This window comes from Epinephelus lanceolatus, chromosome 8 (assembly GCF_041903045.1).
Source record: "Epinephelus lanceolatus isolate andai-2023 chromosome 8, ASM4190304v1, whole genome shotgun sequence".
In the NCBI taxonomy this organism is placed as follows: Eukaryota; Metazoa; Chordata; class Actinopteri; order Perciformes; family Serranidae; genus Epinephelus; species Epinephelus lanceolatus.
In genome coordinates, this window is record NC_135741.1 from 12,449,865 (window position 1) to 12,476,778 (window position 26,914).

Genomic DNA, 26,914 nt, shown 5'->3' on the forward strand with positions numbered 1-26,914 from the left:
ATGGCCAAAAGTAAAAACAGAAAGGGGAAGCTCCTTCTGTAACTGACTGTGTTGAATAGGCAGATGTTGTTGTCTCATATTGAATGCTGAACCCTGAATTGAATCTAACTGAAACCGTATTAATACCCCTCAGTAATTGGTGTGTAATCAGTGTGTGCCCCAACACCGTGGAACACCTTGGAACACCGGTGACACTGACTACTGCGGCAAGCTTAGTATCCATAGCAACAATATTAGTGAATCATCAATGAGCCTAATAAACGCAAGATCTAAAGTTTGTACCTGAAAGAGATGTGGAGCCAAACACTTACATCTATTTTTATTTGATCACCAATCACACCCACAAACATAGACACACATAAATTGAAAAACACATATGGGCACACAAATGCCACCCTCCACCCTCCACCCTCCCTTTCTCATCCTCTCTTTCTCTGCGTCCTCCTCTTCAGACATCCAGGCTTTCACAGGCTGATCAATAGAATTCAGCAGGCCACAAATACAGAGAAGAGGGTGTGTGGAGGGGGGGTCCCATGGGAGAGACAATAAGGACATTGAGAATAAAACAGAGACCGGAGACACACAAACAGAGACGCACACGAACACATACACACAACCCGTCCTATACTCCCTAGTCAAGCGGTGACGTCAGCCTCCTGTTTAAGACACAGCCCACCTAATGGAGCATAGCCAAGGCACGATATGTGCGTTTGTGTGTGTAAGTACGTGTATGTGTGAAATAATGCTGGACTGAGAGTTTACCCGCTACAGCAGAGGCAAGGGAAGGACACACCACTACAGTGGAATACACACAAAGTCAAGCACATTAGCCATTAAATCAAAAGCAATCTCTCTGTTCCTGGCAATTCATGCTCGGAGTGCTCTTACACATGCATGTGTCTGTACATACACAAACACCAAACTGACAAATACCACTATACAATACACTGTATTATTATTAGGTTACTTTAAAAGTGCGGAAAGAAATGTGTGAGGAAATGAATGACATTCCAACAGTACATCCTCTCCAAACCTGAACAAAATGTGTCAGCAGTGGGAGTATAAAATCTCTGAATGAGAGTTTTTTGGCATAGGAGATACGGAGAGAAATCAATTTCAGGGCCAAGTATGGTGCCAAGGACGTCCAGAAGGGCATAGCTCTGTTGATCTGTTCATATCAATTTGCTCCCTCCTGCAGACGGAGAATGCCACAGCATGCAGCACTGCATCTTTAAGGAATATCGCCCCGATAACGGTGCCATAAAACACATCATTTTACAGTCAAACCATCTCTGTCTCAAATGCACTTGGAGCGGAAGCCATTTTCAAGCAACATAAAGTTTAACATGGCGCTACATCTGCCGAGCCGCTAGCTTCCACGCTACATGGGACTGGGCGATTTAATTAGGGGACGTGGGATTGTGTTGTGTGGCACTGCAATGAGCCCCACCCTCTCTATCCCAACCTGATCCTTCCTGAACCAGCGGTCTTCTCTGGAGTGAGTGCATACTGAATTACAGTGCTCAGTGTGCAATCTGACAATAGTTGAAAAGTTTGTCACAGCTGTGTCATTAAACACAAGTCAAACCATTGTGGCACAGTCCTTCCATGGATGTGATTATACAGATGAGCAGCTAGTTTGTATCAGCCTTAGGATTTCTATTTCTAAATGGTACAAAATATCAAGGTTTCTACAATTTTACCCTCTATGATTATGTGACAATGTTTAACAGCATGGATATTATAGATATACTCATGGTCCATAATGATGTTATTATAACAGAACATTACTGCTGGATGCAAAATATATTAACATTGAGGTATTTGTGACCACCCAACTATCTTGTCTATGTGGAATCCAGCATTTCATCCATCTTAAATAGACATTTTCTACATGAATACGTATTGAAAATAAACCCATTCAAAAGGCTAGAGCAATTTCACAGAAACGCAGAGCAAAATACCTTGAAAATAAAGTGGAGATTTAGATGAGCTGCTTTGATAGTCATTAGTCAACTGAGAAGTGACTTTCCCCCAGCTGAAATAACTTTTTGAACAATAATGTCTCCCTTGAAAAGTCATAAAGAAAATCTCTTTTAAAGTTCCCCCCGATTTCTAATGGAGCCTCCCTCCACTGAGCATTTCAACTACCTGAGTGAGAAGGGACCAGATCACTAATGCATCCCAATTCAGACAGTATAGATTACAGATTGTCAAGGGCAAAAGTTTGATTTTTGCCCTGACCATGTGAAAGCAGGCTCCCAATATAAATTTAATGGATCAATGGTGATGGAGGGCTGAGAATTGTGAGGGACCTTACCACTTTCTATTGTGAATTACCATGCACAACTGGGATCACTGTGCTCTGTGGACCCTTACTAAGAGCCAAATGATTTATGCGCAGCCTAAAAAGAAAACGTGTTAGGCGTTTAGTGCAAACGCTGCTTCGTGACGCTCCATCATAAACACATTTGAAAACCACAGATTAAGAGTCACTTGTTCCCCAAAATGCAAGCACTGTGACATATCCTCAAATGCCAGAAGAAGAATAAATGTCAATCTTGCCTTTGCTTCATCTCTCCATAGGAGAGTTCGGGCCACAACATAAGTTCCCGAGTGGCAATCCGGATAAAGAGGTGACGTGTGGTGGTTGTGGGTGAGAGGGGATGGGCCGGATGGAGACACAAAAGCAAAAGTTCAATTAAAAATGTCGAGGGAATCAATTTGTTTGCCTTAATTACTTTGTTAATTTGGTAAAGCATTTACTTCTAAAAATCCTGTGTCACATTTTCCACTGTGATAATGGAGCAACAGGGAGGGAGGGGCGGCTGGTTGGGTTGAGTGCCTTTTAAATGGCTCACCCTCTGGTTCTAAACACAACGCTCAGTATGCCTGCTCGCCCGTCCCCGAGTCTCTCTTGCAGGGTGTGTAGGTAATGAGGCCCTCCTGTAGTGCCGCGCTCCACTCCTCTGTTGGTGCAGAAAAGCGCACCCCCGCCACGTCCTGACATTCTGACAGATAGGAGCCGCGGAAAGCATATGGCCAACGTGGCAATGCCTCCGACGCCCTCCAAACTGTCGTAGGGCTCAGGCATAATGAGCGGTAGTGAGATGAGCCCGAGTCCTACACATAGGAGACATTAGTCATCACACTTTTTCTCATCTGCCACAGATCAGCTAGAAAAAGGGGGGAAAAAAAACTCTTACCGCATATGAGAGTCAAGAGATCCCATGAATTTGTGACTTTACAGAAGAAAGCTATGTAGTTTAGCATGACAGAGCCAGACAGGAAGTCTCTGAGCGAGCGCATATCTGGGATGACTGCCACAGACACTGGTGTTATGAAACACTGTGAGTTCTTGCAGATACAGAGAACAATTAAAGTTTGCTGGTTGACTGATATATATTTGTTTGGCTGCATTTTAACATATGTCACAACATGGAGACAAGTGGCAGACAGGGTAAAAACAGAGAGGGATGTCAGGGAGTGATGGCGTGTTGGGCCAGGAAGTGGCTGGCCACTCTTCCTGTCAACTGTCAGTGCCGTTAGTGTCCAGAAACTGAAGTCCACAGTGACTAGACGTGATTTCAGATAAGGTACCCATCCGGCCGTGCCCTCGACATGGCCTCCCTCTGGCCCAGACTCCTCTGCCAGTCTCCTTCCCTCTCTCTGTCTGGCCTGTTATCCCTGACCGTCTAGACACCTCCCAGCACGCGATCCCTCACCCCAGTCGACCCGGGCTGTTCTCAGCTCCTCTGCTTTCTCTCTGCTCAACAACTGCGTCACAACACTGGCTGGCTGGAGGGCTGTGAAGGGCTACTGAAAACGCCAGATAGTTCTCTCTGTCTATCTCTCTCTTACTCGCATTCGAGTCATTCACTGGAAGGCTCAGAAAAATGCTGCTCAGCATTGCGTTTCAATCCTCCTGCGAGAGCGACTGAAATTATCACAATCCAAGACTTAGCTAAAACTTATCAGACAGTCTCGAGGGTCGACTGTAATTGTGAACAATTGTAATGAGGCAGCCAGCACCAATCATTCAATGATGTAGACACACCTCTGAAAAACAAAAAAAAAACAAAAAAAACAATTGGAAGTATTTCAGCCACTTTTTGTATGCGGAGAGGCAAATGAATGAGAACAATGAGCAAGCCAAGAGGCAATTACAGAGCGGATGGCTTTGTGTGCAGACTGATCTGCTGGTGGCAGTGAAACCACCTGAGTGGCTGTATTCTGTAGCTCAAGCTGTCATTTAAAAACAAGTGTGCATGCGAGAGAAGTCTAAATTTCCTGAAACCCTTCATTCAGCCTATGTTCCCATGCTGCCCAACAGGTGGAGTGTGGACACCATACATTCACACTAGCCCTAACGCAAATCCTTTAACCCTGACCTGCTGCAGCAGAAGGGTTGCAATGCATCAACGTCACTTCCCTATGCACAAAGCAAGAGCCTCACACCCATGACTGATCTCTATTAAATTACATGGATTAAATCAGAGATCCTTAATTAGGCCCCAATAAAAGCGTCATGTGGCTTTTGAAACCTCTGAGCATGCCATGATTGGATAAAAATGTGAAAACATACTAAATGAAATTGGTTTACCGCTGAGTGTGCGCCCCATGACTCTTGAGTGTAGCAGGGGGAAATAAAGTGAGGAGAAATAAGTAAGGGAGAGAAAGAAGAGAGACACAGATGCAGAGAAAGAGCGAGAGGGGAGTCTCAGGGCGAGTCACACCTCTTTGCCTCAGAAAAGCTCTTAAATTCCATGTGTGACCTCAGGGAGAGAGCTCTAAAGAGTCAGCCTAAGATGCCATGATACAGAATCTGACTGTTCCGGAGCAGTGAGCTAATACAGTCTGCCACAAGCCACACGGAGGAGTGCTACAGGCCTGACACGAGGCTCCTGGAGAGAAGCCAATCCGTGCATGCATTTATATATGTGCATACATAACACAAACCTACACATACACACACACTTATAAACACTCAAGCACACACATCTGGGACTTGGTGCTCTCTAAAAAACTGGAGCGTGATGCCTCCCTGCTCCTCTGGACCCCTGCTTCTCCTGGTGTCAGGACGACCAAAAGCTTTTAAGTGCTTTAAACTCATAATAACCCTAATGCTTAGTCTCCCCCCTGTGAGCGCTGTGTTTGTCTGTAAGAAAATGAAATGCAATTGAAATAGATGCAAAGATGGGGGATGTTCAGACATTTTGGGGGTTGCTGGGGATTTGGCATCTGTAAAGGCATTAGGAGGGGAACAGGAGAGTAAACAGGCTCCCAGGACGTGTTACGCGGTGACAGGAAAAGTTAGAGAGCAGCACGGCACACATTGGACTCCTTATTTTGCCCTCTTCTCCTTTTGCACATTAGCTTGTTATGTTGTTTGTGATGTTTCTATTTTTGAAAACATGGGGATTGGAAAAAAAAAATCGCAGATCCACTGCCACAATGCATAGCAGGGAATAGTAAGCACACAAACAAAAAACAGCCCCCAACCACCTTCCCACTCGCCACTAATCCTTTCATGCCCTAATTGTGGGTGCAGTCACCCCAGATTCACTTCTTCGGGGAAAGAGAGAGAGACAGAGAGCTGAGGCTCTGGCTGAGAACAGACCACCCTGTCTTTCCCTAAAAATGATTCTCTCTGCCAGAGGACACCACAACGGTAGGTGGTACTCTCTCTCCATTACATTTCACTTTTATCTCACTTCCCCTTTGCCTCTCCATCTTCCTGTCATTTCCAGCTCTCTTTTCTCTCCCTCTCCTCTTTCTACTGTAAACCGCCTAAGGTGATTATGGATTGTGATGGTGGTGGGTGGGGAAGGCGAATCCCTGTCTTTGTTTCCTTAAAATAGGTTTAATATACAATTACCCAGCACAGCTGAGAATCGCTGTGTGATTGTTACAATGGGTCAGCGCTGTACTGTGTCGTTTTTTTTTTTTACATTTAAAGCTTTTATTCGAAGGATTTCCAACGAGGCACTGGATGTCTGTCGTCATATTTTAAGATGACGAAAAGACATTCATCCCTGAAAGACAAAACAAAAAATCACTGAACAAAATCCTCAATTTGAATAAAATCATTCATCTGATGAAGAGTCAGTTGTTGTTTTTTTCATGAATTTAATAAATACAAATAAAAAAACATAATTTATCGCGCTGTTTGACTGCTGCTAGACTGCCAAGTTAATACAGGTGCGTGCCTCCCTTTTGTGTGTGGCGTGTGGGGGAGCAAACCGGTTTTGTGTGCAGTTAAAATGTTATTTTTGAAAGGATAAATGTGAGGGACAGGCATTTAAAGTATTTTTCATGCCCATTCCTACTAAATGTTACAAATATGTTTTGAAGTTGACTGTGGTTAGATAAACAAATGTGACTTTTGGACTTTTGGACTCTACAACGCACTGGAGTTATTGGAAATGTTTGGATCACTCAGTCGGCAACAACCCTGTGCAGCCAACACTGGAATCTACCACTGGTTACCACTGGCTGAGGACATCAATGGTTGTTTTATAGGGCAATTTTTTATGTTGATGATGATGATGAATTTGATGATGTTTAGCAATTTTTTGTCATAGAGCCCGCATATTTTAACATCTTACTGGGTGAATTAAGGGTACATTTCAACCAAACTGGAGTTGGTGATTATTGGAACAGTGAAAAGACTAACCAAGATGGTTTTGGTGGATTTATTTTGTTTGAATGAAGTGTGTTTTTTGATGAGTTAACAAGGCCAAAAACCAGTCTTAGCTATGTGAAGGAGAGAAACTAGAATTCATAAGATGTATGGCTGTATTTTTCTGTTTAATTTTAAATTGTGTAAGAATATTTCCTTTTATGACATTTTGTTTCATGACATAATTTCTTTACTAAACCAAGAAAAGCTAAAAGAGAGCTCATGGAAGGTAGCAAACTCACCACTAAAACACATCTTCTAGCTCAAACTATGGCAATCACAGGTTGTTGACTAACTATGGCAAGTTGGAAAATTTGAACACATCGCCCGACCCTAGAATCTAATTGTACAAACAGTAAAATACTACTGGTTGCACAGTGGTTAGCATTGTCGCCTCACAGCAAGAGGGTTCCTGGTTCGAACCCAGGGTGGAGAATTTGCATGTTCTCCCTGTGTCAAAGTTGTTTTTCTCCAGGTACTCCGGCTTCCTCCCACAGTCCAAAGACTGAATGGTTGTCTGTCTCTATGTGTTAGCCCTGGGGTGATAGGGTGATAGTCTGGCAACCTGTCCAGGGTGTACCGTGCCTCTCGCCCGATGTCAGCTGGGATAAGCTCCAGCCCCCCCTGCAACCCCTAACAGGATAAGTGGTTATGGAAAATGAATGAGTAAAATACTAACAGTGGCCTGTGTCTGTAACTGTACATATATATCATGTTTAAACAGAATGAATATACATGCAAAAAATAAGCAGCATTCAAATGCTGATCGAATTCAACGTTATGAATGAAGCATCAAACTATTAGCTGCAGCCCTACAATGGGTTGAGGCACAAAAGGACACCACACAGCGTGGAGGTAAAACTGATAGTCTCCACTGAAGTCAGAAAAAGCGGTCAGGTGGCTTGGTACCCACTGGTGAGCTGCTCTCATAGATGGTTAGGAGTTGCATCAATTGTGCCAGGTCTGCACATTAGGAGGATATGTGAGAAATCACACACACTCACTGGAGAACATTATACCAAGCTATTAAAGTCTTTGGCATTTGATTTCTTTTAATCAAAGAGGCCATCAGTCAACTGAGCAGAATCCCACACCACAGGCCTCAGAAGAAGATGCTAGAAAGGAGCCAGCGACTGGTGGCTGGCTGTGTTTTGTCTGAACAGTGTTGCTACTGGAAGGCTGCATTGGAGCGGAGCCATGCCAACCTTTACAGCAGCCCTCTATTTTCCTGTCTGGCTCTCCCTCTCTTTTTCTCTCTCTCTCTCTCTCTCTCAATGTGTCTATATGTCTGTCTCATACTCTCCTCTCTTTCAGGCACGAAACCAAGGCGCACATTAGGTGCTGGTGCTGCACATTTTGATGCTTGGCTGTCACTGTATCATTGTCTGGTGACATAAAGCGCAGTAAAGCACTGAGCAGTGATGAAGTGGAGAGGTTTTAAACCTGCGCTCACTGGCACATTTCTTGCCTTTCAACCAATGTCATTTGGGGAGTGTCATCATCCTACTGTGAAAGTAGCCAACCCCCACTCCCCACCCAAAACACTGAAGACAGAAAGAAAGAAAGAAAGAGAAAGAGAGAGAGCTTCCTCCTTGGCAGTACTTGCTCCATTATTCTGCTGGAGGCTTGATTAGACAGAGGGGGTAATTTACGAGCCACTTCATTGCCAATTCAACGGGCACATCACCTGTAAATAATTGAAACCCTTCATGTCCATTCCGACATAATCATATCGCTATCATGTTAATGTATCCAGCAGCGCTTTCCTTTGGGTCAGACGCGGGACTACTTTAAATCCTGGCTGACCTGTCTCCATAACTCTCCCGAGCACCACCCTCTAGCAAACAGAAAAAAAATAAAGATGAAGGACTGCCCTGAAAAATGATGAAAAATTGAAAATACAGTAAACAAATAGGAGACTTCACAGTGAGGCGGAGGCGGGTTGCAGGTGGAGGGCACGCATTTTGCACTGGCTTGTTAATTATCTTTGCTTATGATGTGGATAAGGGAGATTCATCATCTTCTTATTCATTCATCTCTCTCAGAGTTCTATCAGTCAAGCAGTGATATAAAAAAGGCTGCCAGATCTGGATGGTAGTAGCTGTTACAATGAGTTGAGGGAGACGTGAATGAGGAATCAAACCCTTTGCTTTTAATTGTAGGGAATTGTACCGTCGCGGGAATCATCACTCTCAAACACTTTTAATTATACGAGTGTTTAAAAAAACTCAATATTGAATTGATAGCTATTTTCTTACTTCGTTTTAAAAAAGGTATGAATATTAATTATCCAATCTGAAATGGTTCTCACCTTTCTTTCTGCACGCTCCTCTCAAATGCGACAAAAAAAAAAAAAAAAAAAAGATCTGAATAATTTATCAATTGACTTATATTTGAATTGATTAATTCACTGATGCAAAATTAATACATGGCTATCCTCCACATTCCACCCACTCCATCCTCTCCCAACTTTAATGAAGCTGTTTAGGTAGTAAGGGTCTTGCCTGGGGTAAAGTACAGACTGACGGAGTGGGCAGGGGTGTGGAGGGCTGGGGTGTCTATCTAATACAAATCTATCTACAGTAATGAAGATGTCTCATCAGAATCAACAGGATAAGTATCTTCCAGAATAAGACAGGTAAGAAATACCCTGAGTATTTCATGCCCAGTGAGCCGGTGCTCTTTAGGGAGCAGCTACCTGCATGGCTGGGTAACAAAAAAACAGAAAATAAAACAGCAAGAAAGGCATAAAGGGAGGGATAGAAACTAACTTTGCAGGGCAACCAGATGGGTGAAGAGCAAAGGTCAAGCAAATAAACACAAAGCAGCCCTTGGTGTAGAAGGCACGTAGCAAGCCAGGCTGCTATTCTTTCTTGGTCGCTAAATAATGAAGAGGTGCAAAGGGTCAGTCCTGCCATTTGCCGTTTTTACACACTGAATGCTGCCACGTGGCAACTCATCATCCGCTGTACTTCCTGTACTGTGAAGCTCAGCTGGGGCGAAGAAATGGGACAGAATGTGTGCCAGTGTGTGTGTGTGTGTGTTTGCGCGCACCCATGTCGTGCCTGTTCTTTGCTGGTGATTCACCCAGCTCTCTGGCAGCCGTCCAGGACCTATTTTCTCCTTCTCTTTACATAACAGCAAACGGTATCACTGACGCCGTGTGTCCTGTCCTTTCTCTTCCGCCTCCTCCTCCTCCTCTTGTTCCTCTGCCACTTCCTGTTCTTCCTTTCCCCCATCCTCCACCTTCCTGTACATGTGGGATCTTTTAAGGTCTAACTGTGCGTCGCTCATCGCTCCCTGGTGCTACTGTGTCACCCATGGGACTGTGAAGTGACCAGTCCGTAACAGGGTTAGGGTTAGGGTTAACCCTGACCGCACCCAAAACACTGAGTGTTAGACCAGATTCGAGGATACGGCATGGGGATGTGCGTGGGATGAGAGGCTTTGTTTTTTGACTGAAATGCCCCCCAGAGCTTCCTAAAGGCCCGGGATCTGGGATCCGCTACACCATATGCCCACAGGACAGCACCCAACTGGGCACCAGGGTGTGACGGGCTGAAAATAGGGACTCGCAGTCACAATCCTCGCAGTTTTGGCCAACATACGGCCACTCAGCACCAACAGAGCAGAGTGACGAGGTGGAGGAGGACGGTACAAGAGGGGGTGGAGAGCAGAGGGGGGTTTGAAAATAGAAAATCAAGGAGGTGAAGGGAGAGCAGCTGAAGAGAGTTTAGTTTGTAGGGAGGATGAGGGTGAGAAATGAGGCAGTGTGTCTGTGTGTTGAGAGTGTCAGTGTGTGTGTAGGAGAGATGTGTAGGCAGGGTTTAGTGTCTGGACTGCTCAGTGACTCAGGTGTGAATAATACGATAAGTTTGTGTGCGTGTGTGTGTGTGCATGTGTGTGTGTAAAAGAGAGAGAGCCGGGGAGACGGAGAGCATAGTGAAGTGCTGGGTTGGTGTAGGGCTGGTCGTCTATGTGTCTAGGTGGCTGAGGGTGTGCTCTGCTGTGTCTATGGCCCGCTCCATGACAGCCAGCCTGCACGCTGCTCACCGGTGCAGAAGCGCTAATTGAATTAAGTCTTTATTATCAGGCTGCAGAGGCAGCACTTCTCCCCATCTCGGCCCGCTTGGCTGACACTTTCTCCTTGAACACCTGCTTGACATCAACTTCCTCCTCTATTTATTTATCCCCTCTCTCCTGTGGCCAGCCACTGGCTGCACTCCTTACTCCCCACCACCTCCTCCTCCATATTGGCATACCAAGCGAGGCACGGCCTGCTTGTTTTTCATGCTGCTTCTTCTGTGTGTGCTGCGCATTACTCTTTAGCTTGTATAACTTAAGCATCACAACAAAGTATCCTTTACTTCTCCACTCTGATTAAAGGGCCAGTGTGTAGGATTTTGGGGCATCTATTGGCAGATATGTTATATGATGTTCATAACTATGTTTTCATTATATCATAATCACCTGAAAAAAGCAATTGTTTAATTTGTCAGCTTAAACGAGCTGTTTATATCCACATATGGAGTGGGTCCTGTCCCATGGAGTCTGCACAATAGTTCTCCTACACACGGGCACATGGGAGTAGTTTTAGTTCACTGCTAGATGCCACCATTCATTTGTTCATTAATTTGTTATCCAAAACCACTTATCCTGTTTAGGGTCGAGAGGTTGCTGGAGTCTATCCCAGCTGACATTGGGTGAGAGGCAGGGTACACCCTGGACAGGTCGTTAATTTTCACAGGGCTGACACATAGAGGCAGACAACCCTTCACACCCACAATCACACCTACGGGCAATTTTGAGTCACCAACTGACTTGTATGTCTTTGGACTGTGAGAGGAGGCCAGAGAACCCAGAGAAAACCCACAATGACACCAGGGGAACATGCAAACTCCACATAGAAGGGCCCCAGCTGGCTGCGGATTGAAACCTGGAACTGTCTGTGAGGAGACAGTGCAAACCACTGCACCACCGTGCCGCCCTAGATGCCACCATAGACTATAAAATTAATGATCGAAGCTATTGTGAGACAACCCTTGGTTTGTGGACTCCACGTTTTAAGCCTTTTGGCCGTTACCATCTTGGTTTTTTGGAGCCAAAAGTGACCATATTTGGGCAAGAGGCTGGTGCTGTGTAGGAGTAAGAGGTGGATCTAACTGAGAAGCAGAGGACACTATCGGCAGACAGCTTGTCAAAGTGACCCACCCTTAATTATGTATACATTTAAGCCTTAATAAAATGTAAATGTGTGAGTTATACAAAAAATCACCCCCAGTACAGTTGTCATGAATGAGGAAACTAACTACAGAGACTGGAACCATTCTTTTACCAGGCTATAAACATGTTTATTTCTGCTGTTTAGGTGGAGATTTTAACATGGGCATCTGTGGGGATTGACTGGTTTCTGAATCCAGCCTCAAAATGGCCATTCGAGGAACTGAAGTTTTTGGCACTTCCGTGCTGGCTTCATTTTTCAGCCCTGGGGCTTGCCGCTTGGATGCCACTAAATCCTACACACTAGACCTTTAAAAGCTACACAGTCACACAGGTAAAAACATGCCATACACTTCAGTGTCTATTACCATACAAAAAAAGGACACATAATAAAAAGGATTAATTCTGCGAGCTGGTCCTGCCCTTCCTGGCCTTCAGCAGCAGTCCTGGTGAGTGTAGAGGGAATAAAGGCGATAAAGCTAGATGATGTTCTATGTTCTATTGAATAGTCTCCGGTGGGCAAGCTGGCCAGGGTAATATACAGCAGCTGGGATGAGAACTAACATATATCTAGTCCCCTGTCCATTTCCACTAGCCTCAGGCTCAGGCTGCTTCCCTGGGCTCGGCTTGGGCATTACTTTAGAGGACAGACAAACAAGAGGCACTATTAAGTTGGCTAGGAGTCTGAGGCCCAGGCACTCGGCCCAGCACTAGCTGTAATCTATTGACCGTTTGCATTCTCCCTCCCATGCCCCAAAACCACAGGACTTTTCTCTATCTGTCAGTTGAATCCATTGCTCACCTCCCTCCATCTCTATCTGCTGTTTACCCACTCTATTTTTCTCTTTTTTTCTCTCCCCTGCCCTATGTCAGCTCAATCCCCCTCTATTCCATCTCTCTCCCGCTCTTTCGTCTGTTTGCTTAAATCCTCTCCCCCCTCACTTCTTCTTCTCCTCACCCCCATCCATCACTATTCCTCCCATCTCCATCTCGTCCGTTCGCTTCTCTTATCGACATGTTTCCATTTTCTAAACTGCTCTCGCTCCATCATATTCACTCCTCCTTCGATGGCTATTTTTCATTTTACCTCTTTCATTCACTCTTACCTCATGCTCTCTGGGTTCACCTCACTCCTGTCCTCTCTGCTCTCCCCGGTGGGCTTTATTTCACCCAGCCCCACAAGGCCCCAGGTGGGCATAGCTGTCCTTGTCAGGGCTGTTGACTGGGTGGAAGCAGCGTGGGACAGTGTCCTCCAGGGCCCGACAGGATGGGGCAGCCAGGGGAGAAGTGTCACTATGCAACAAACTAAGCTTTTACTCATGGGATGAAAACAGCCAAAGAGAAGGACAAACAGAGGAAAGAGATGAATGAGATCACACTAGTTCACCTCACCGTACAGTCTCCTCAAATTTACTTGACATGTTGCCTTTTTTCATAACTCTGGCTTGATTCAGTGCCATATGTCCCACTGTCTTCATTTCAATGTGTTCTTATCTGATACCTCTTTATCTTGTATGCCTTTGTTTCTGTTTGTGTACCTCTGTCTTTGTGCCTTCCCCCCTCTCCCTCTCTCTCCTGCTGTTCCTGTCCTTTTCCACTCTCCTCTGAAACTCTGCCAGCCAACGAGTGCCACAAAGCATTAGGACCAAACACTATCAGACGCCCTTCTCAGGCACATCCTACACATCAGCCCCGACCCCCACTTATACAGACACACATACACACACACAGAAAGCCCTGCACTTCCTCACACCATGTGCCAGACTAGGTGACAGAAACAGAGTTTACACATAGGCCTAGGGAGGTCTTATTCACAGTGGCAGACTCACCCAGATACTGCCTCTCTTGGAGAAAACACACACATAGTATACACAGGCACTCTATTTCAAATTCAAAACACATCCGCACTGTTTCACTGGTAATTATGCACACGCATGCCATCTCAATACATTCATAAATGCCTGCATATGTTCATCCACAATGCGTTTTTCAAATGCGCAGTCTCGCGTACGCAAGAGTACATTTACGTATGTATACACATGCGTAAACACAGTCCCCTCCATCCATTCTCCCTCACTCACTCCCATACACACACACAGATCTGCACAAATTTACAGGCAACATACACAATGGCAAACACCATACACAATAGCAAACAAACAGTCATTAGTAGATTTCAGGCTGCCTCTCAGTTCTGCTCTACTCTGTTGTTGGTGTGCCCGCGCCTCTGGGGTGGCGCCGCTGCTGTAGGTTTTAATAAAAGCATTGTCTTTGGAAGCTGTCTAAAGGGACTCGGTTTCATTTTGGAGTGCTGCTGCTGCTGCTGCTGCTGCTGTGGATGTGAATGTGGGAGGAGAGAGGGCTATTGCGCTGGGACGTGGGGGCGGCTAGGTTCAGTGTCATTGCGGGGCCCTCCAAGGACTGGTGCTTATTGTTTGATAGTTTCAATATACAATGTGTGTGTGTTTGTGTGTGTGTTGTGTGGTCATGTAAGCACATGTGTAAATTTTGTGTATTCCAAACTTGAAATAAAAGCAAATGGATGACATAGCCCACCACTTTAACTCTCCAGCAGCCATAACAAGTCTGCTGTATGTTTGTATTTTATGCAAGACGGGAGATTACACAAATAAACACACACGCAGAGAAAGAGCGATCTGGATGACAGGCGTAGAAGCACTCTCTCTCTGTTGTGTTTTGAGATGGGTTGCTGTTAACCAGTCCTATAAAACAAACAGTGGAGAAAAGAAACATTATGCGCGACAGCTCCGCTCGCGAAACCGTGTGCCATTTAGTGGATGCTCAGAAATAACGAGCTATCTCTATACGACACACAGGTGTCCATTACCTCTTTGGGCTGACCAATCTGTGACACCCTCTAGTCAATAGTTTCTCCATCTGTCAGCATACAAACACCTCTGAAAAAGCCCCTTGAGGAGACATTTGTGTCATTTATGATGGACAACTAATGCCTGCTCTCAACAGGGGCACAATGTAACGCCCATGATGAGGTCAAATCAAACGCTATTGTCTAGACTTGGAGCCACAATGTTTCTCTGCCTTCCTTCTGTTTTCACTCTCCTCCCACATTTCCCATCAGCTGAAGTATCATGGACACATCTTTAAAAAAAGGCAAATGGAAAGAATGAGTATGGCTATCTGGAGCGATGTAGGAGAGGAAAAATCCTAATTGTCCCTTTAAGTGTGTTCCCTCCTGCGGAGTGAAGGTGCGGGGTAACGGCCATCTTAAATCACAGCCTGGCCGCGGCCTTCATTAAAGCCATAATGCCAGGCTCTCCCTTTAATGGAAATGGAAGCCAGCGAGGCTGTGGGTGTAAATTAAAGTGTAAGGCCCGAGTAGGGAAAGATTTCCCCGGCTCTGACAGGTGCGGCCTGAATTAGCTGTAGTGGTGTTCAAGCAGTCAGTGGGAGAACACTGGTATTGATTTTAAGCACTGTTGCACTTCCTATCTGAAAGGGAATGTGTATTACTAGAGCTAGGCACATCAATCACTCAGCATTCCACCACCCTCCCCTGGCACGCTTCAGATTTTAAAATGATAAACAAACAGAAACAGACCCAAACAAAAGACAGCACTGGCTGCGCTCTTACTGTACGAGCCCGGCTGATGTGCATTAGCTTAGTAAAACACATCTGTGCATGTATGTAATTGGCCCACTTCATCACATCTTCCTCGTGTTGACAGGATGCCATCTCTATTCAGGGCATGTCCTGCATCGCGTGTCACCTTGGTCAAACAGCTAGCGTCAGCTCCTTGAGCCCTGGCTGTGGCCCACTCCCATGTTTACGACCTGCATGTGTCAGAGTTGTTACACGCATGCGGTGCAGCCATGCAGCGCGGTGCCTCTCCGTGTATGACCCTGCTGCTTATCTTTGCCTCCCATCATGCCCCGCTGAACCTGTCTGCAGGCGCTGGCAGGGGGAGAATTAGCCTACTTAGCCTATTCCCCACAGGGGTCAACCCACACACAGACATGCAGACAGCACACCCACAATCAGATGTGCACACATCCACCCACATGCGCCCCAAGATGTGTGATGACAAATGATAAGGCAGCACTTAACCACAGGTGTCCCGAGTTTGACCTTTCACCCGTGACCTTGAGCTGAAAGCTTTTCATATAGAGGCCAGCCATCAATCATCTCCCATCAATCACACGTATATGCGGCACCCTTTCACTCCCCCACCACCTCTCCTGGCCCCAACATCCATCACTACGCTGTACCCTTTCACTGACATCTGGGAAAACACAAACACTTCACAACCTCTCTCGCTGCCTCTCTTGTCTAGAAACACACACATATAGTAAACGCACACATCTCATCCTGTGTCGATGGCTCCTCTGAAACATGGGATGTGTTGTTGTGTTGTCAGGCGAACTGCAGGTGTACACAAGGGGCTGCTCCCTGGTGACACATTTGCTGAGATATCAGCACCTGCCCTGAGACATGACATGAGGTTGAAATCCCTGAGCACACTGGCAGCTGAGGCCACAACAGACAGCCAGTGGTGACAGACTGTGGCCATGAGCATCCTGAGGACCATTTGACTAGAAAGTCACTGGATCAAAAGTCTCTCACATCTCACACAAGTGTCATTTTTAGGCAGTCTAGTGCTGGAGGATGCCAGCGCTCTGACATTTGTAAAACACCATTCACAGTCTCTCTCTCTCCCTATTTTATCTTTACCCTTTTGCATTTGTTCCTTAAAGGGATAATTTGCAGATTTCAGACCAGCTTTGTATCATAACAATTTTGGTAGTATGTCTAAATGAACAATGGTCTACTTACCAGTGCCCAGATTTCCCCGCTCATCTCTCAACACAAATCACTGGCTCTAGGGCTGCTGCTTGAACTACAGATTGTACTTTACCACATTTTTGTATGTCTGCCGCCATGGACAAAAAGAATGTAGAAGCATATCAACAGAGAGAGCTGCCCCTCTGTCTCTCAAACGCGACCAAACTCCAATCAAAAGGTAAAACTAGGACGTTCTGGTCAATTATAAACAAGATTCTGTTACTGTAATGCTTATTTCTTGCCTAAAACATCACCAGAAACATTTTAGTGCACTGTTTGGCTGTAATAGGAGAATTTGTGAGCAGGAGACGGGCGTAAGACTGTTGTAGAATAACTGAAAATACTGAGATCAAACGGTAAAGTGCCGATCAAATGGGAAACAAGATTCTGTCACTGCATTGCCTTTTTCTGTCCTGTTTTCAGAAACATATATTAGCTTACCATATAACTGCAACTGAGACTTCCTGTGGAAAAACGGCGAGGCTTGCATTGCGTCACCCACTAGCAGAAGCGTTTATTAACCTGGTGTGGCGCAGTGCATTCTGGTAGTTTTAAGTTTTCTAACTCTTAACCACAGACAAATGCTCCAGCTCTTTTACTCTTTTTGCTGGTCATGTAGCATCAATTTTTTGCACCAAGTATATGCATCTTTCTACTGCATATAGGCCTTTTTCACTGTCACTTTTGGCTGCACTACATTAAGCCATGACATTCTGATTTGCGTTTCCACTGGTAGTTAAGACACGCCGTACCAAGCTGTACCACAGATGGACCTTCTCCAGAGCAGGTCCAAAAGCTGGGCTGCCCGCCCTCAAGCAGGTAGTGTTGACGTTTCGCTGACCGCAGCAGCCAACCCCGGATGACCCTGTTTCTCCCCCTCAAACAAGCCCTGTTTGTTGGGAGACTCTACTCACCTCTGTCTGCAGGAGACCAGAGAGAAAGGTGTTTGTGTGTTCATCTCTCAGCACTTTTGTAGCTTCTTTCTGAATCTCTGTGGTTTTCGAGTTTAGTTTCTCTCCTGAATCCTGTTTTTACTTTAGATATCTGCTTTATTTTACCAGTTGCTGTTCGCTATCAGCCAAACATTTCCTTATTTTACCGCCTCATATTAAAAGTTGTAAAAAAAACTGTTGTAATGGAAATGCAAATCCATGCCACACTGGCCCGATGGTCAAAACTAAACCAAGCCAAGCCAGCTCATGACTGTCAAAAAGGGGTAAGAGAGCCCAGTTTTATGAAAAAGACCATCTTTCTAGCAGTGGAATACTTCTTTAATGTCATTTACCAAACGACACCAAAATAACAGCACCTGTACGTTTTGGTGAGAGTAATAAATGCGAGTCTAATACCAACTATGCAGGCCATATCAAATACGCCTAACATTGGTTTCATTTTTTTGTGAGTTGGAGAGTAGAGGACATTCTTGATATAAGAATAAAAAAACAGGTGAGCTCAGTGCTCTTTTGGCCCGTGCTCCATAATTACACCAGAGAACGTATTCTAATTGGCAGTGTCTTTATGCAGAACTATTATCAATGTCCCTCCGAGGCAGCGGAAGAGAGGAGGGGTGGGGAGAGGGACGTGAGGAATGGGTTCTATGTCAGTGAGCCCAGGGTCCATTTACACATGGATGAGGACTGCTAATAATGCCAGCATAGCCAGTCCAGCTTGCAGAAAAAGAGAAAGAAAGGTTTAATATTGAGCTGATTCCAAATGCATGAAAATGTAAACTTTAGTGAAGGGGACATTGTGGCTGCGTATGCGGTGGTGATGAATTGATGTTGTAAAATCCAGACGGTCCAAAAGAGGGCCGAGGGTGTCAATCCCAGAGCTTCCTATGATTAGGAGATTATCCAAACAAAGAACTGTCCACTAGTGTCAAATATAGAGAAATGCTATTACAAAGCCACATGTATTATTAATTATTATAGGACATAGATTATAGAATTACATCGCAGTCACAAACCTCATTCGTTTGCTGACATTGGATTTCACGTGTGCTGAAAAGCCGAGGAGAATGTGCTCTTCATTTGCAAATTGGTCCTATATGTATCTGCATACATTAACAAAATAAATTAACTGCATTGCTGGCACCCTTATTCTATTTCAAATATAACAGTAGCTCTTGGCATTTTGTTCCACATGTGGGTGTTAACGTCTGACCCCAGACAAACACCTCCAGCTTCAACAGTGTTATTAGTGGAGTGGTGAATGTGCAGACAGATAGGAACACATTAACATACCATTCAAAGCAGATGCTGCACCAGTGCATGTTATGTTAATTGGTTTGCTAAAAGGCAATTATTAGTCAATATTAATATTCTATCATTTATCTGCAAACTGTAAACTTCTCTCAACAGCCATCAGCAGCCTGTAATATTAAACATCCAACACTGAACTTGAAGGAGGTTGCAAGCTGTGCATAAGGGAAATGGTCTTGAAGAGAAAATTATGTAAAACTAAAAATGGAAATTTTCAGCTCCCTGAATGTAATACTTTTAGGGCTATGAATCTTATGTTTTAAAAGAGGGCAGAAGTGTAATTGTCTTACCTTGTTTTAGGGGATGTCGTTAGCCATTCTTCATGCTTTTCAAATGTTATCAAGTAAGCTGCGATCTCCTGTGAAAAAGAGAAGAGAGGAGAGAGGAAGGGAGTGAGGCTTAGATATGTCATCTTTAATCACTGTTCTCTTGTGTTTGTAATACATCGGTGAGACTGCTTCATTGATATTCAGACAGTCTAACCAGCAGCACAAACACGGGGAAAGACGGAAACAGGGGCAGCGCCGGGGAGCTCAGGCAGGTAAATGGAGACCGGTAAAAGTAAAGTGAAAGACAGAAGTGGAATGCAGCTGAGGTCAGATCATCTTCTGAGACCATCTTTGTTACGAAAGCTTTGATCAAGTTCTCCTCCGAGGACATCAAGGTGCTCTCAGAAAGATTGATGTCTCTGTGTTTGAGAGTGAGCAGCTTTTAACATTTTTGGTCCGATCCTCCCCCAAATCCCTTTGATCTGCCCTTGACACTCCTCTATGGATCAATCCACTCTTTAACCTCTGAATAATAATTACACGCCAGTCTCACAATATTGACATGCGTGTGTACTGCTACTTCAGAAAAGGCCGTAGATCCTTTGGAGTCAGTTGTGTACAAAGAGATGCTATGGACACTAAAGTAAAAAAAAAAAAAAAAAAAAAGCCCAAACTGCCACTGGTATAAATAGAGATACTTCAAACACTTTCATGTTTCCCATGCTTGCCCTGCCTACTGCATCAGTCCGAGTGTAAGGGGGAACACGCTCGGCCATACCCGGCCATTTTCTCACCAAACTAATGGGCAGAAATAAAAGCACTTTGGATGCTGGTAGACAACCTAATGATTACCAGCGACAGCCAGCAATTCACTCTTCAGCAAGAACATTTGTCAGCTTCTCAGACTGTTAGAGAGAGTGAGACACAAGGACAGACCTGCTGCCACCTTCCACAAAAATATCGTCTTTTTCTAAGGATGTGCATCTCTCCTCATGTTGGAGTGTCAACAAACCTTTAAGTGTGAATATGTTGTTCAAATATTGTCTTGTTTGGTCTGAGCTTGAGTTCGAAAAAAAAAAAAAAAAGGACCTTCTCCGGGGCTTTATGTTGTTACTTCGCGTGTCCACGCGGGGCAATAACACCTCCAAAAACACCAGCTTTCTTTCTCTACAGCAAGGATTGGAAATATATGAGACACATGCGGCAGCACTGAGCGCTCACAAAAACAGAGTCCCTTCCTGCCTTTTCCTTTAGCATGCACACACACTCTAAACTATGCAGCACTGCAAGAAGGCTCCCATTGGCTCGTCAAGGCTGTGTCACAAGTGTGACCTGGCACAGAGACACAGCACATTGGCGATAGCCCACAGGGATGCTGCAGGGCGCAGCGGTGTGAGGGGTTCCCAGGCTGGCGGGGGTCCCGACAGAGAGGGGGCGGTAGCATGACTGGCACCCTTGCCTCCAGGTGCAGGCTGGTAGATAATGCTGCGTTGATTAACTTCCTGTTCTCCTGCCATAATGACCGGAGGCAGTAAAGCCATGACAAGATGGAGTCTTGAATTGAGAAAAAGATAGGAAGGAGGATGAGGCTGTCAAGAGGAGCTCAGGGCTGCTCCTCTCCTTTATAACTTCTCCTGTATGACAGAAAAAAAACAATAAAAGGATGAAAAGTATAACAATAGCCAGAGTCCACAACCTTCTTGATGTGGAGAGCAACAAAAATCTTGTTCTCTGCAGAAAATGTAATGTTAGCCGTGCCAACAACAATTACAACGTTCACAGGGAGTGAAAAAATCTGCCTTCACTACTCGGGTCACAATAAAGTAACTTCTCTGCATACATTTGTAAGTAAATTAGACTAACACGGCAGTGATTAGATTAATCCCTGCTATTCTGTGCTCATTTTGGGAGGGATAAACGGCAGCAGGAAGCTCCTTCAGTGACCTCTGTGCCTGTTAGCACATCGCCCCTTCCATCACTCTTGTCTTTAAAAACCAACCACAGCCCCAGCCACGGTGGCAGGGGATGAAATAGGGGGCCGCATGGTCTCGTATTAAAAAAAAAATAAAATAAAAGAAAAAAAGAAAAAGAAGTGAGCCTCTACCTCTGGCTCTTTGCACACCCCTCCCTCTCTGAACAGATGCCAGGGATTATTCCAACCCCCCGACCAACCATAAAGGTGCAATAATCTTATGGTGAGGAAACAAACAAAAACAGACGTGCAGCCATTAAACAGCTGCAAAGAGACAAAGTTTGCATGGGCGGCATAATGAGAGGCTAGCGTGCGTTCAGGTTGAACAAACACGCTTGCGGGTTAGTGCAAGAGGGGGGGAGTGGGCAAGCGGTGTGCTGAACACTGATGGTGCATCAAAGTCAAACCAGCAGCTGTCAATGGGCTCTGGACTCTATCTGCTGACCTCAGTGCCTCTGGCCTGCTCTCCGTCGCTGGGGAAATATTCAGAAAAGGCCCTCTGTACACACAGCAACTCTACCTCCTAGGTCAGAATCCTGCTCGTGGAAGGCTGTTTGTACTTCCTTCCTTTGTGCCTCAGCCTCCCCACTGACATGATCTTAGCCTGGGTTTTATCTCCAGGTGCTGCTGAAATGCACTGTACCAGTGAGATCTGTATTCTGCACAGCTTAAATTGAGCCAAACTCCCTTCCAAGCCTGATCTAAATAAATAACAATCAGCGCAAGCTACCAGTGAACCAGAGAGTGAGTATGAGCAATACCTCCTCTAATTGACACGGTGGTTGCGAAAAAAGGGGCCTTTCATTTTCCAGAGGAAAGAACAACCCGGAGCTGTTTGTTGTAACCCAGCCATCTCATTTGTTTCTTTTGTCTCTGTAAAAGCTGCGACACACTGTTAGCACAGGGGGCCGCCCCGGAACATGACGGAGCAGTCTAGCAGTTTCAGGGCTGATGGAGATGGAGCGGCGAGAGTGTTAGCGTGTGTGTTTCTGTCTTCCTTGTTGAAATCAGAGGGCCTGATTACTGGTTACCTGCCTGGGCCTGGCACGTTATTAACATGCTCTTCAGGAGGTGTCACTCCTGTACTCATCAGTGTGTCTCCCCTCTAGTTCTCTCTTCTCGTAGCCTCCACACACCTTCTCCAATCTGACTCTCACTCACTCTCATTTCCTTTTTTTTTTCACCCCCTTTCCCATAACCGCTGAGGTGAAAAGGAAAGCCACCATAAGAAAATTTTCATTTTGAGATGACTGGCTTTTACTGTCTCGCCTTTCAGATGATATTTTCACTCTAGAGGTACAATATTTTCTCCAGAGAGAATCAGCTTTTGAAATGTCTACCTATTTGAAATTGGAGATGACACTAACATATTCATTCCATTTCACTTCTTTGCACCAAGGAAGGCAGATGAGGGAGCAGGAGCGGTAAACTCTCAGAAAATAAACACTATTTGATTCATCCCATTTTTTGATTGTCTCCGAGTTAGTTGTAATGACAATTTTAGGAGCAACTGTTTGTAGACCTGATCAGATGGATTTCATTAGACCCTCACCCTTTCTTACCGCACAAAAGTCAGTCAAACACAAAGCCAGTGTTTGATTGAGATATTCCATGGTAGATTCACTGTCCCGGGATGACCCGAGGCTAGATTGTTTTGCCGTTCCCTCTGATTCTCTCTCGTACTAGCAACTTTGATTTATGGGAGAAAAGAGGGGCGTTGAGAGGACCGACGCTCTAGCATTTGGATGACAGACCTGATCACTTGAAACAACTGTCGCTGTTCCATTAGAAGGAGAGATAGGAGTCTTTTGGCATTATCTCAGGACGCATCAGACACCTGTCTCTAAACACCATCCATAATGCCTCTCCTCTCCTTCTGCATCCGCAGCACATTTGAGCTGACAGAAAATGAGAGGTGGGAACGAAACGGAGCTGGGAGGACAAAAACCCCTGAAGCACATTCCCTTCTGTGCCACCCCCTACATTAAAATACAAACAGTTACATCATTGTCTGAGAATTTAATCCTAGTTTTTAAACCCAAGATTTACTAGACACATTATGTAAAAACATGGAGTAATGACTCATTCTCTGTGAGCTCAGCCGTTTAAAACCGGTCTTCATCACCCAAAAAAGGATTCAACAATTATGTTTGTCCATTACAGTATTATTCCAGTTATACTGGTGCTCTAGTGACACTAATGAAAAGGCACTTGATGAATAGCTGTATTAGAAAAACTAACTTTAGCAACAGTATTGATTGCAGTAAAAGCTTGAGCTAATGAAATGAATATGAGAGAGCAGGAAGATGAGAAAGAATAGATGGGAGTCTGGGAAGAGAGGAGAGTACAGCGCCTCCAGCCTGCCTCGTGGTGAAGTCTGGGGAATGCATCCTCAAAGCTTTGACCTTGCCCTGCACTTGAAAGCAGGAAGTGGATGAGAGGGGGCCAAGGGATGGATACGGTGAGAGGAGCCCTCCCTGATGACCTGGGTTTTGCTGTGTGAGTGCCAGGTCATCTGATATTTCCTCCAGGGCAGCCCAGGAAACCAACCTGCCCAGGGCCGGGCACAAATGGACTGGCGGGGATTTGGGGGGTGGAGGGGGTGGAGGGGGTTTGCTGAAGCTCCAGGCTATCACGAGATTACACCAGAAAAAATTCAAATGCAATTAGACACAGAAGAGATAGAGACTGGCACTAAAGAAAGGGATGGAGAAGGGGGGTGTGAGAGTTACTGAAAAGGGGAGAGGATAATCAAAAAGGAGAGAGGAGGAACAAAGTTTAAAGTTTTTTTTCCCATGACAATGATAAATGCATTTAAAACAGGAGAAGCGTGAAGGTATGGTGATTAAAAAAGAGCGCTTCGGTTCGATTCTGCAAGCAAAAGCGCCTTTGCTGAATCATTTTTGGGCCCTTTTTTTTGTTTATACTTCATGAATTCTTAATGCACTAGCAATAATGTATCACACACTGTATCTATGTAATCTCATATGGCCATATTACTCTTTTAAGCTGGGGGAAAGTAGTGAGGTAGAGTGAATCTATTTTAGCAAGCTGTAACCTCTAGCTAGCCTTTAAGATTGTCTGAGCATGGCTCATAATAGGATGCAGTGGATCTGCTATCACGGCGAATGGTCTGGACAGAGGAAAAGGGAGACAGGTGAGACAGAAACAGAGACATAGGAGAGTGAGAGAGTTGGGAAAGTGAAAGTAAGCAACAATAGAGTATGGAGCTGTTGACAGCTGCACTTGGCATCTGTTGAAGAGGAGTGAGGCAGTTCTATGAGTCCCTGTGCTGGGTTAAAAAGATGCCCTCTCCAGCATACTGCTCATTAGGACCTGCATGGGGCTTCCCAGGGATGGCCCGCGCTTAAAGGGAGGGGTGGAAGTCACACTGTGTCCACTCTGTTGCTCCACTGCGAGGCAGCAACAGAGCTGTTCTGCTCTACTTTACCAATGTGTGTTTTGGCAACTGATCAATTCAAAAACAGAAAGTGCGTCATCATGGTCGAAGAAACCTCTGAGAGCACGCCAAAAAAAAAAAAAAAGCATCACACCCAGCAACATTGCTCAGCACACATGTCCACCTTCACCACAAATGCCATATGTTTATATGGCATATATATGTTAAAACACACCTTGAGATATTTTTGCTCTGTTTCTCCTATCTATGCACCTCCTCAGCTCCTGCGGTCCGGCCCTCTGTTTCCATACAGGAGGTGAGGAGAGCGAGACGAGCCATCCACTGCCCTACATTATACATAGTTCTGGGATCAATCTGGCATTGATCCTGGATAGCTTAGATGTTTTCCAGTAGTTGGTCAATGCCTCTCTTCACATTTCTGCTTGGCATGCTGGTCATAAGGCTGTTCTGAAAAAGGAGGCATTCTCTTGGGGAGCCTCCTCACGCTCCTCGACGCTGCACGCCTCCCTGCTCCCACAATCAATGTTACCCACAGCAGCTGCTCCGCCAGCACTCTCCTTTTTGTTTACTATATCACTTCTATACACTTTCATACAAACACAAGACTTAGCAATAAGGGAGAACAGAGGCGGAGGAGGGGTCTCGCTCCAGATGGGGTGAAATTTTAACAATGGGCTGTACCCACTAACTTTAATTTATCAATGCATCAATATGAAAAATTATCGGTGTGTATACAACAGAGCTCTTGTGCGAGTTCATGCTCACACACACACATACATAAGACATCTGGATTTCTACACAGGGGTGACAAATCAAAGGTGAAACCTGAATAAATAAGAACAAATGCAGATGTTTCCACAGGGCATAAGGGGTCACTGAATGGATGATGAGTATGAAAATCATTTGAATCATATGTTGCAGCCTTCACAGTCACAAGGGGCCAGATGCATAAAACTCTTTGTAGATTAATGACTAAAACTGTGTGTGCGCACAAAGACAGGAATGTGCATATGCATGATTTTCGTCAGATTTACAAAGATGCACGTACACACGCTTCTGTTTAATAAATCTCAATCACTGCGGAACCGGACGCACGTGCACGAGCCTCATTTCCACACCCACAGTTCACCATAAATGAATGTAGAAAGGCCCTAAAACATAAGTTTGCATATCAATACTTGTGCCTGCTCCACCATTCTGTCAATGAGAAATACGACAAAGAAAGTGCAGTTTCACCAATTGTGTCGCATCACGAGGTTCTCCAGCGCTGCCAGAGCAGCTGTCATTACGCACGGCTGATATTTGTAGCGTCCGTTACACTAATTCATCACCTTTCTGCAAACCATCATTGTGGCGAAATCTCAATCATCAGTGTCATTAAACGTCAGAAGGATGATCAATGATTTATTCACAGCGCTCAAGTTGAAACTTTACAAAGTGCCTTACACTGCAGGATAAAATAAAAGATTATTAACAGGGAGGTGATGCTCAAATGTGAATGAAACAAATGATGAAATTTATCACTTATAAATAATTGAAAATTAAGTTAATAAATGTGCCTTTAATTTACATTTTACAGTGAAATTGGCAAACAACCTAAAAATGTTACGCATCCCTCAACTTAAATTTGATTTCCTCCTTATCCATTCCTTGTTTTACCTCCAGCTATCTCAGCTAAAACCATGTGTTCGACTGGTCTGAAGTCTGCGTAGGGTGGGCACACTGTTTTTGTTTTTTTGCACATGCATAAAACTGCATAAAATCCAAGTAGTAAAAAAAGAAAAAAAAAGGAAATGTGTCAGGAGAGGTCAAGAAGCCAGAGGCTTATACAAATGGACCTCCCCTCAACTTGAGGTGGAAAACAGAAAACAACGGAAAAAAAAGGGAGAAAAGAAGACAAACGGACTACACTTACATTATACAGAAAAATACAGCAAAAGATAAACGACAAAAGGAAGCACACTGAGCAGAAAGTGAAAAATACTCCAATAAAAACCAAGAAATACATGGAACACAGTGCAGAGAAAAAAATAAAAAAAAGGGGAAAGTATATTTATATACAAGTCAAAAAATAATTAGACATCATGAATTAAATGTCATGATTATTTCCTTTAAAATATTCTAAGGATAAAGAGCTGTTAACAACATGTATTATGGTGTTCCAAATTGGTACACCACGCTATCTAATGTCTCGTTTTGTAAAAGGTGAAGATGATTTACCTGTTTAGTATTATGTGAATGAATTAGGGAATTAAATTTAAGTAAAT

At 44.6% G+C, this 26,914-nt stretch overlaps 1 protein-coding gene across 8 annotated transcripts in view; it reads right to left on the reverse strand.

Annotated features, from left to right (window-relative positions):
- camta1a (calmodulin binding transcription activator 1a) overlaps positions 1 to 26,914 on the reverse strand; it is a 373,492-nt gene that overhangs the window by 182,531 nt on the left and 164,047 nt on the right. For all 8 annotated transcript variants that reach the window (XM_078169855.1, XM_078169850.1, XM_033630118.2 and 5 more), the window contains one exon: positions 19,276 to 19,343. In XM_078169855.1, the coding sequence (XP_078025981.1) occupies positions 19,276 to 19,343 (68 nt within the window). The remainder of the gene's footprint in view (positions 1 to 19,275; positions 19,344 to 26,914) is intronic.